Consider the following 12299-nt stretch of genomic DNA (forward strand, 5'->3'; position numbering starts at 1 on the left):
ATGACTTACATAATGATTTTAATACTTTTTAATTAGGAAATATGGGCTGGTGGAGTGGCTCAAGTGGTAGAGTGCCTGCTTAGCAGACATGAGGCCCTAGGTCCAAACCCCAATACTATCAAAAAAACCCAAAGAAATGTGTGTTAACTGTTGCGTGTAAGTGTGTGGGGGGGGGGGAGGGGTGCTGTGCATGACCCAATGCCTTGAGCATGCTAGGCACTGAGCTATACTCCTAGCCCCAGTTGTCCTTTTTAGTCTCTTGGTTTAGCCACATAGAACTCACTAACCAAGCAAACCATATGAGTTAAACAAAACTGAATGGTGAGCCAGGTGGAGGAAAAACCTTTCAGTCGCTGAGGCCCTCAGGGCAGCACTCAGATCTGGTCTGGCTAAACTGATTTAGCATCCTGCAACCTTACATTTTGAGTATAGATTTGTGTTCTCACTAAGATTTCCACCTTATTGTTCATTGAACAGATGCATTTGAAAACCAATAGGCTAGTAGCCAATAGGCATGGTTTAGTAGAAGGACACTAGATTGGGGTCAAGAGACCTGGCTCTCAGGCCTGACTCTGTGACCACTGGTAAGATGCATCACTTTTGTCCTTGCTTCACCATCTGTAGGTTGTGACTAGTTCATCTTGAAGACTTATCCTTTCCAGCTCTAACATTTTAAGATCTTCTGTCCTCTGCATTGGAGAGGTTTCTATCACGGCTGGAGCTGATGTTAGCACAGTAGCTTTTTAGTAGGGGATGTTGTTGTCAAACCTCAATATATTCCTCCTCTTTCTCCAGTTTATCTTTAATAAACTCCTTTGGTTTTTGCCATCAGGTTATGATTGCCCAGCCACTGAAGGAATCTTTGACTATGCAGCAGCTGTAGGAGGGGCTACAATCACAGCTGCCCAATGCCTGATCGACGGGATGTGCAAAGTAGCAATTAACTGGTCTGGAGGGTGGCATCATGCAAAGAAGTAAGGAAACGAATGATCTTCCTGCTTTCTGACCCTTTCCTTGAGTCAGTTTCTCAGTTACATAAACTCTTATGCTTATCATGTTGACATTTATTGAGAGATATGTGTTTGTGGCACTTTGTAAGGTTCTGAAAAGATACATATGAAACAGAAGAAGATGGCATAACTTAGTGCAAAGCACACTATGGAGAGTCAAGACAACTAGGCTCTACACCTAATTTTTCTGCTGACTTGGACAGATTTGCCTCCATTCGTCAGTAAAAGGGGCAGGGCAAAGGATATAATTAGATAGTCTCTAAATTCCTTTTCAGCTTTCTGGAAATTCCCCTGTCTTCAGGGGACTTAAGCTCTAGAAACATTAACAAAATTAGAATTTGGGGCTATCGATTATGGCACTGACGGAATAACTAAATAAGCTGAAAAGACTTAGCAGTAGGGAGAAATTAATCATGGGAGTCTTGGAGAAGTGCATTTTAGAGCTAATTTTTTTTGGTGGTACTGGGGTTTGAACTTAAGGCCTTACACTTGTTAAGCAGGCACTCTACCACTTGAGCCATGCCCCCAGTCCTTTCTGCTTTAGTTATTTTTTTAATAGGATCTCTCATTTTTGTGAGACTGCAGTCCTCCTATTTACACCTCCCACGTAGCTAGTATGACAAGGACATGCCACCATGCCCAGCTTATTGGTGAGATGGAATGGGTCTCACCAACTTTGCCCGGAAGCTGGCCTCAAACTATGATCCTCCTGAACTCTGCCTCCTGAGTAGCTGGGATTACAGAAGTGAGCCACCATGCCTGGCCTAGAGCTAATTCTTGACAGAAGTGGCAAAACAGATTTTTGTATAAGTGAATTGAGGAGAATAGATTTAGAACAGGAAATAGGCCAAGTAATCAAGAAGGGAGTTTATGCTACCATCTCTAAGGAAAGTAGCAACATAGAGTTAGCTGTCTCTCTAAGGCGAAAAGGCTTGCAAGATAGCTCTTCTTAGGTGCTACTTGGAGTTAGAGAGAAAGTCCTTTTGGAGTTTTGTGTTAGCATGTCAAACACATACTCTATCTGATGAGAACTACTAGGCTTTCTTCAACATTTGACATCTTGTTCTATGTCAGTACTTAATCCATGTTGGGAGAGAAGGATTTTAAAACTGAATTTATCAGTGTGCCATCTGAGTGAAAGGAACCAGCTATAGCAGTAACTGCCAGTGCATCATTCACAAATCAGTTGTTCCTGCGACCAACCATGGCCTGGGTATTCTTAGGTGCTCTCAGGTCAAAAGAAAACAGCACTTGTTTTTTCACAATAAAGCACAGTATGGTATTATTTTCATCCAACTGACAGGTTTCATGACCAACGAAGTCCTTGAAAAGCTTCACTGCTAGAATCTACTACTTGGACAATAGAGAACAGATGTTTTAGTAATGAGTTTTATAAGGTCTTAAAAACAAAAGAAAAACATCCTGCTTTTGCTTTTTTTGGTTTTATTTTTTTGCTTTCTGCAGTGCTGGGGTTTGAACTCAGGGTCTACACCTTGAGCCACTCCACTAGCCCTTTTTTGTGTTGGGTTTTTTCAAGATAGGATCTTGCAAACTATTTGCCTGGGATGGCTTCTAACCATGATCCTTTTGATCTTTGCCTCCAGAGTAGCTAGGATTACAGCCCCTGGCTTGCTTTATTATTTTATTTTAAATTTAAAATAAAGACAGTGATCCCTAGGAGAAAAAAAATGGCCATCTTTCCTTGAAGCTGAAAAATGAAAGGAGAAACCCAAGCTTCTCTGAGTCAAGGACTTCTGTATCCTCTTGGGCTTGGCATGTAGAGAAGAAAAGTAGCATGGCTTCATAGAAAACAGCTGCTTCTACATGTCAGCTCTAGATTCTCATGTGTTTGAATTCACTGCAGAAAGCCTGCTGGGCCTAGGTCGGTTTCTAGTGGAGTACTCAGATACTGACCACTTCTTACTACTCCTTGCTGCCAAAGGACACACACTCTGCTTAAGATAGTGTGGCTATATGGCTGCATGTACTTTGAGTGTACCCACATATCATTATCTTAACTTTTTTGGACAGCTTTCAGTTGATCCTGCCTGGAAACAGACACACCTGTGGTAAATGTAAATTACAGTTTCTAGGGATTGCCCCATATCAAGTCTGAATTTTAGCATGTTCTTGGCACCCCTAGAACCTCTCTGCAGGTGGACTACAGGCCCACAGCTTACATCTAGCCAGCACCTACCTATTTATAATTATTTATAATCACAGTATTTGTTTAAACCTCCTCATCTTCACATATATACACAGTTTCATACATGCCATTTATTCTTTGAACAAGCATTGATGACACACTTACTATGTTTCAAAGCTGTTTATCATCACTAGTAAGCAAGAGCTACAGAAACTGAAGCAAGGTATATTTTTCCCTGCCAAGTTTACAAAAAAATTTGGACCTGGGGTTTGAACTCAGGGCCTCACACTTGCTAGGAAGGTGCTTTTACCACATGAGCCACTCCACCAGCTGTAGAAAAGTATTTTAAAATATCTAGAGTTACAGTGAAACTTTGGAAGTGTTAAAAGTGGAGGGAAAAGTTCATACCTGTTGACCCAGTAACAATATTCTTGACAGTCTATTCTGAGGAAATTAACCAATTCTACCTTTAGAAATTCATATCTTAGGATTAAGACAGAAAATACATTTGAAAGCTAAGTAAGAGTAATTTTTTAAAATTCTGCAAAAGAAGAGTAGTGAAGGACTAATGCTATAGACATTAAATATAAAAGATTAGAATAATGAAAAATGATGTACCACTGGCATAAGATCAGATAGATAATGCTACAGTATGATCCTCCCCCAAAGATATCAGAGTGTATAAGTTTAATCTATTATAAAAGATGCATTAGAGAAAGACAGATTAGCTGACTTCCTGGTTTGGCCGAACTGCAAATAAATTTGTTTTTCCTTTTTTTCATTTTTCTCTTATTCCTGATCTAGGCAGGCTGACCAAAGCCAGTTAGTCCCTCAGTACCCCAGATCTAGACCTTTTGCTGAGGAGGTGGTAACAGGATCTACCAAAAGAGAGCTGCTCCAAGACAAATTTCATTACTTGAGAGACTGATCTACGTAACACGACAATCTTTATTCACTGTACATTCCTTCCTTTTTCCAGCCTTACCTTGTGTCCCTCCACTATCCCCCAGAAGTTCCAAGCCCTTTCTATAGCTCGGGATATTGTATAATGTTTAACAGTCTGACCCTTCTTTTAGTCTCATACTATTTTAGCCTCATACATATTGTATATGAAATTAACTTAAAGGACTCTGTCCTGTCCTGTAAATCTGTTTTTATGTCAGTGTAATTCATAGCCTAACCAAGAACCTAGAAGTAAGGAGGGAAACCATTTTTCCTTTCCCAACACAAATTGAACAAACTGTGTCTGAGGCTGATGCCTTACCTACTGGTTCTAAGGCTCCTTTCCTCTTGCATTTCTGCAGTTACCGCACTCTGTGTACAGCACATTTCTCTAAGGAGAGTTTTACTGAAAGTTTCCTGGGATTTTAGTATCATTTCCTTGAGTCAGTGATTCAGTTTTTCCTCAACGTTTTGCTGTGGGCCAAATGCCACCTGCTGGCAGCCAGGTGTTATAGCCTGTAATTTTATGTGACATCTACTATGATATTTAATCTTTACAAGTCCCACAGTCTGCACATTTAAAGTGATTGGTCTTATCTGGGTGCACTGTTCAATAGGTCTTTTGAATTTGCTGATGTACTTTAATTTCAGAAAAAAAACAGGTATTTCTATTGAGATCTCTTTACTAGTTAATGTACCTGTACTATCTTTCTTTATCACATGATCACTTTTAAATTATATAGTCTGTAAAAGTATGCTTCCATAAATTTGTTAATGTTTAAGAAAAAGGTCACTTTTACAAGATATTGCTCAGTTTTCCTTCCTGGTGCCATAATCTTATAATGGTATATTTTCTTCATGGTTTAGAGGAGAGAAAGGCTTTGGATTATTGTGAAGTCTTTGTTAAAGAAAAATTATTCAGTGATACTTTTAAATCATAGTAAGAAGACAGTACATATAAGGACCACTGCAATGGGCCACAGGGTCTCAATTCTAAGAGACTGTACTCAACTTATTATATCATGGGCAAGGAGGAATGTATAGCCAAGGAACAGTATGGAGATTAGTAGATGGAAAATTACCAAAAGGAAACATCATGTTAAGGGGAAATCTGTCTAAACTGACCTCAGAGGATTATAGCTGAAGCCTGGCCCGGGTGACTGGATGTCCCCTATGGAATGATGAAGGTTGAGGAACGGGAGTTTCTGCCTAACTGATGTAGCAAGGTTCTTTGCTAATAATGTATTTTACAAGGAAATGCACAGACGGGCCTAGAAGAAGTTTCAGAAGCTTGACTAAAGTTTATCCCAGCAAAGAATTTCTATAATCTTCAGTGAAACTACTAACATTTGGTGCTTCATACCAAAGCAAGACCAAATTGTAGCTGTTTCTACTTTGTTGTGACACTTAACAATCAATCCCTAATTATATGATCTTTGAGCTACAGGCTTGTGGAGAATGAAGAATGTTAAGAAGAAATACGGATTTATTATATTAAGAGTCCATGTAGAACCAGAATTTTAACATGGATTACTATCTACTTACATTGCTGGTAATACATTATAATTACTAAGGTCTGGTTTGCATTTGGGAAAGCAATTAAAAGATACATTATAAGTGACTGAGAGTAGAAAGGATTATTCATTAAACAATATTGTGACAGCTTGTAGCATTTATACTCTCATCTCCTATAATAAACTAAAATAAGTGGCAGTTGGATTGAAAAGTTATATATAAAAAGCAAATTAAAACTACTAGAATGAATGAATATTTATCAAGCTTCTCATAGGGAATCATTTTCTAAACTTAGGAAGTAATAGGAAATATTCTCAAGGGAAAAGATCATATCCGACTGTATAAAATTTTAAAGCCAATGTAACTTTTAAAGAGTTTTTTGACCATTTTAAAAATGAAATCTAAACAGACTGAAAAAGCCCATGTTACACAAATATGACAAAGTGTGTTAGGTTTGTATTATCTAAGGCACTCATTCAGTATAATGTATAAGAAAAAATATGAACATACGTGAATTGACAATTTATGAGTTTAAGTACAACTACGAAACATGGGGAAATGTTCATTACTACTAATCAAAAAATGCAAATTAAAATAACTTCATCTTTTTTGATGGTACTAGTGTTTGAACTCAGGGATCTGCACTTGCTAGACAGGCACTCTACCTCTTGAGCCACGTGTCCAGTCCTAAATAAGCCTCTACTTAACAGAATTTTAAAAAGATAGTATTCAGTTTGCTAGTGAGTTTGGTTTGGTTTAACATTTTTTTGTGTTTGTGGTACCAGAAATTGAACCCAGAGCCTCACATGTGCTAGGCAAGCACTCTTCCACTGAACTATATCTTCAGCCCTATTTTAACCTCTTAAAGTATTTTCTTTTCTTTTCTTTTTTTTTTGAGGCAGGATCTCCCTCTATAACCCAGGCTTGCCCCAATCTCATAATGCTCCTACCTCAGACTCTTGAGTGCTGGAATTACATGTGCACACCCCACATCTGGCTTTAAGAAAGCATTTTCATAGCCAACATATAGTAAAGCTCTTTGATCTAATAATTTTACTTCTGGGAGTATTTCGTAAGAAAATAATTCAAAATATGGAACTATTTTCATGCAGTGTCACTTGTAAATTTTTTTTAAAAATGAAATAACAGGAATTTCTAACAATAAGAGAATGGCCAGTATACTCCAAGGAATATTATGCTATTTTTTGCTTTTTTGTGGTTTTATATGTGTGTGTGCGTGTGTATGTCTGTCTGTCTGTCTGTCTGCTGAGGATTGAATCCAGGGTCTCTTGCATGATAAGTATACACTTTACTGCTGCCTTTATGCTATTATTTTTAACGATGATTAGGAAATTATAAGGAATTTCAAAACATATGTGTCAATAAAAAAGCAGGTCTTAAAATTGTACGTACCAAAAAAGGCTGGGGCGTGGCTTAAGTGAGAGTACCTGCCTAGGAAGCACAAAGCCCTGAGTTTAAACCCCAGTACCACCAAAAAATTACTTGTTCCTAGGCTGGTGGAATGGCTTAAGTGGTAGAGCACCTGCCTAGCAAGCGTGAGGCCCTGAGTTCAAATCTCAGTGCTGCCAAAAGAAGGTATGCACACTGCAGTTGCCACTGTGTAAAACACACATATATGAGAAGAAAACGGTGGCAGCGGTAATAGTGGTTATCTTATAGTGCTAGAATTAGTCATAATTAAAAATGTTTTTCTTTAGTTTTCAAATCTCTACAGTGAGATTATATTACTTTTACAGACTAAATTTTAGCAAAATAAAAAGAGGCCAATGAATAGTTATGGTAAATACAACCAAGGGTTAAAATATCTTTATTCTAATTAGTTTAACACTAATAATCACATAAATGGACAAAAGACACAAATAGACAATTCACAAATAAGAAAACAAATAATAAACTAGCAGGAAAAATACTTAGCATCACAAGTAATTAAAGAAATTGAAATGTTGTCTGTATATTTTCCTTCCTACCAAATTTGAGATGACTCTTGGTAATCTAAGGAAATAAACCAATCCAAGATATGGAAAATATTATATGAAGATCATACTTTCTGTCTTATTTACAATAGCCAAAAAAGGTAATGGGAAGATAGTTTCACATGCGAGGAAGGTAGTGCGTGCAGAGAAACAAGTAAGAGTTTGCTTTGCCATTGGTGGAGCAGAAAATTCTAAGCAGAGAAATGATGGAAGCATGGCACCAGGAACATACAAGGCATTTGGAGAACCACAAGTAGTTAACTGTGCCCAGAGTGTGAGAGCAAATAGAGCAAGACCAGATTACAAAGATTTTGTAAGCCATACTAAAGAGCTGGACTTTTTTCTGGGGTTGGTGGGGATTTACTAAAGAATTTTAGGGAAGGCTGACTGTGTTGACTGGATTGGAGGAAAGTGAGAATGGAGGCAGAAGAGGCTGTTGCAATCATTAATTTAACAAACATTTACTAAGCTCCTGCTTTAGCTCAGGCACTAAGAAAATGAAGTGTATGGGAGGTTTTCATTGTTTAAGGCAACTTGGTACAGACAAAAGGCCATTTTGTGAATCCATTGAAAAAGGGGGACCAAAGTTGGGCATGGAGCAGGAGGATCTCAAATTCCAGGCTCCTAAACTATATATATATAGGCCATCTTGAAAAAGGGTACAGGACAAAATTTTACAGAAAGTAGTAGAAGGGGCAGGGTTTGATTAGAATGCTAGTGTGAATAACTAGGTGCTATCAAACTATGCTTGTTTTGTCTAGTTTCATAAAATCTAGTGCTACATACAACTGTGCACTAATTCTTACAACAAACAAACAATATAGCAAAGATTGATGTTTTTGTTTGGACCCTAATTTTTCAAACAAAATTACATGATATTTCAAGATAGTTTGTTGCATTTCCTGTGAGACTTTTGCAAGCATAATCATTAAAAGGGTTGATTTTGCTAGTATTTTCAAGGATTTTATTACTTTCCCCACAAGCGTCTCCTTAATCAACTTGATATTTACATCATTCTCTTGTGAACTCCTTTTATTTATTTTTTATTCATATGTGCATACAATGTTTGGGTCATTTCTCCCCCCCTTCCCCCACCCCCTCCCTTAACTACCCAGCCCCCTCCCTCTCCCCCCCACCCCCTTGCTTTCAGGCAGAAACTATTTTGCCCTTATTTCTAATTTTGTTGTAGAGAGAGTATAAGCAATAATAGGAAGGACCAAGGGTTTTTGCTAGTTGAGATAAGGATAGCTATACAGGGAGTTGACTCGCATTGATTTCCTGTGCATGTGTGTTACCTTCTAGGTTAATTCTTCTTGATCTAGCCTTTTTTCTAGTTCCTGGTCCTCTTCTCCTATTGGCCTCTGTCGCTTTAAAGTATCTGCATTAGTTTCTCTGTGTTGAGGGCAACAAATGCTATCTAGTTTTTTAGGTGTCTTACCTATCCTCACCCCTCCCTTGTGTGCTCTCGCTTTTATCATGTGCTCAAAGTCCAATCCCCTTGTTGTGTTTGCCCTTGATCTAATGTCCGCATATGAGGGAGAACATACAATTTTTGGTCTTTTGGGCCAGGCTAACCTCACTCAGAATAATGTTCTCCAATTCCATCCATTTACCTGCGAATGATAACATTTCATTCTTCATGGCTGCATAAAATTCCATTGTGTATAAATACCACATTTTCTTAATCCATTCATCAGTAGTGGGACATCTTGGCTGTTTCCATAACATGGCTATTGTGAATAGTGCTGCAATAAACATGGGTGTGCAGTTGCCTCTGGAGTAATATGTGTCACATTCTTTTGGGTATATCCCCAAGAGTGGTATTGCTGGATCATATGGTAGATCAATGTTTAGCTTTTTAAGTAGCCTCCAAATTTTTTTCCAGAGTGGGTGTACTAGTTTGCATTCCCACCAACAGTGTAAGAGGGTTCCTTTTTCCCCGCCTCCTCACCAACACCTGTTGTTGGTGGTGTTTTTGATGATGGCTATTCTAGCAGGGGTGAGGTGGAATCTTAGTGTGGTTTTAATTTGCATTTCCTTTATTGCTAGAGATGGTGAACATTTTTTCATGTGGTTTTTGGCCAGTTGAATTTCTTCTTTTGAGAAAGTTCTGTTTAGTTTACTTGCCCATTTCTTTATTGGTTCATTAGTTTTGGGAGAATTTAGTTTTTTGAGTTCCCTATATATTCTGGTTATCAGTCCTTTGTCTGATGTATAGCTGGCAAATATTTTCTCCCACTCTGTGGGTGTTCTCTTCAGTTTAGAGACCATTTCTTTTGATGAGCAGAAGCTTTTTAGTTTTATGAAGTCCCAATTTATCTATGCTATCTCTTAGTTGCTGAGCTGCTGGGGTTCCATTGAGAAAGTTCTTGCCTATACCTATTAGTGAACTCCTTCTAAAATCATTATCCATGTTTTTCTCCTCTTTATTTATGAGCTAGTCTACCAGATCCTTGTTGTTAGTGTTGTGTGCTGACTTCATGATATCCTGCATCTTTTTATAAGGTTCGTAGTTTGATTTCATGACAGATTTGCACGAAATTGTCAGCTTATACACCTGACAATCTATGAGGGACAAAATGGACCGATGGATGGGGTTAGGTGCTTGTGTTTAAAGGAGTGGATTACTTAAGCAGAGACTGGTATAAGTGGTCAATTAATTAGTAAATACTTTCATATTATAACAGCTTTTATGTCCTTAGGAAACCTCAAAACCTTGGTACTGCTGGAGCTAAGATAATAAATGCTCAGTAGTGAGAACTCCCTGTACCAGCAAAGGTCCACTGCAATGTTTTTCACACCAAGGGCTGCAATTCATTAATGGAGCATTATATTAACATAATGGGCTGCAACCAGCATTTTTGGTTTCAAAAGTGGATTGTACAAAACTTATTCAGAGTAGTGTGTGTTTGTGTATACTAAGTCATAATGTAAAATGTCATGTCATTGTAGAGTGAAATGGCTGTGATCTTTGAAATAAGACCTAAATGTAAATCTAGGCTCCTGTACTTACTAGTTGTGTGCATAACCTCAGGGTTAGTTCAGGAACAGCATGTGCAGAAGCACAGGGGTGTGAAAATTGTGGGGACTTGCATGTCTGTCATTAAATCTAAAACTACAGGCAAGTGGTCAGAGATGAAGTTAGAGAGGATTCCTGTCTGCCAAGCTAGATAGGTAGACTTGATTGATCTTGCTTAGTGGCCACGAGCCCCTCTGAAAATCCAGTGAGAGCTGTTTACATTGTCTCTAGAAAATGTACATACACAATTTTTCCTTATAATTTCAGAAAGTATAAAGATCTCCTAAAACCCATTTTGGATCCCAGGTTTAGACAATGAGGACTTACTAAAGGAATTTTTAGCCAAGAGGAAGTAATACTATCAGATTTTCATTTTATAAATAACTCTAGCAATAGTCAGCATATAAATCAGAGAGAGACTATCATTAGAGAACTGTTAGGACCTTGCTCTGATAAATCTATCCAAGAACAGATGAAAGCAGCAGTGATGAGCATAAAAAAGAAAATAAATTCAAGGGCCATTTAATAGAACAGGTAGGAATGGTGACCAATTAGCCATAAATGATATGGAGGAAGTGGCCCAGACTTCATGTGCAGAATGACAGTCAGTTGTGTTGCCATGAATCAAGAGGCACAGAGGAGGCAAGCATTGGTGTGCTTATGAAGCATATCACTGACAATGTCTCTTAGAGAGCTAGTAATAGTGTCCAGCCTAGGTTTTCTCTACCTTTAATGCCCATAAGAAATATTTAGGGATTTTATTAAAATGCAGGTTCTGATTCAGGAGGACTGGGATGAGACATGGGAATCTGTATTTCTAACGAGCTCCCAGGTGATATTATTCACTGCCAGTCTATAGACCATACTTGGAATAGCAAGAGGTTGGAACTCAGGAGAATCATCTTCAATGAAGAGACAGATTTGGGTGTCAACAGCATCATGGGTGGTAATTAAAACTAAAGAACTAGATCAAGTCACCTAGGAAGCATTATAATAATAAGGGAACAAACAAATACTAAGCCTTGTGGAATGGCAATAATTAAAGGGCACTGAGGGCTTGAGATGTATCTCAGTGTAGATCACATGCTTAGCATGTGTGAGGCCCTGAGTTCCATCCCCAGCAACACACACACACACACACACACACACACACACACACAAATTTATGAAGGACAGGTAGGAGAAGAAAAGCCTATGAAGGAGTCTTGAGAAGGAGTGGTCAGAGAATTAGGAAGAAAATAAGCAAAAATTTTATAAGTGTTTGGTAAAGGACTTGTGACCCTGGGGGATGATCCTCAAGAAGATACATTTGACTGGCAGCATGTGGACAGTTTGTAGCATACATTTTCCACAGGGGCAATGGTGCCCTTAAGGGAGCAAAAATTGATTTTTTTAGGGTAAAACAACTTAGATGTTACAATGGTTTATAGGCCTCCAAAGAACCACAGTACATAAACATCTTTGATATTAACATTTCATGTTGGGGGTGGTTAGGAAAAGTTATTTTAAAAAGCCCCTTGGGTAAAGATCAGGCACAATAATGAAAAACGATTGAGAAATAGTACTGTAGAAAAGTGAAACAAAATTGATCAGTAAAGAGGTTATGGTGAAGAAGACTTCAAAGGATGAAAAGGGTTGTGCTAGGGAGATAAGGACCAGGTAGGGGAGTGATT

General features: G+C 38.2%; 1 protein-coding gene across 8 annotated transcripts in view; it reads left to right on the forward strand.

Annotated features, from left to right (window-relative positions):
* Positions 1-12299, forward strand: part of Hdac8 (histone deacetylase 8) — a 205237-nt gene that overhangs the window by 3875 nt on the left and 189063 nt on the right. For 7 of the 8 annotated variants that reach the window (XR_012444551.1, XM_074063630.1, XM_074063631.1 and 4 more), the window contains exon 4: positions 833-974. Coding sequence is in view for 7 of the 8 variants with exons in the window: in XM_074063630.1 (XP_073919731.1) it covers positions 833-974 (142 nt within the window). In the remaining variant the exon portion in view is untranslated. Of the gene's footprint in view, positions 1-832; positions 975-3960; positions 8685-12299 lie in introns of those variants that run through there. The other variant, XM_074063637.1, reaches the window with a different exon arrangement.

The sequence above is a fragment of the Castor canadensis genome, chromosome X (assembly GCF_047511655.1).
Source record: "Castor canadensis chromosome X, mCasCan1.hap1v2, whole genome shotgun sequence".
NCBI lineage: Eukaryota > Metazoa > Chordata > Mammalia > Rodentia > Castoridae > Castor > Castor canadensis.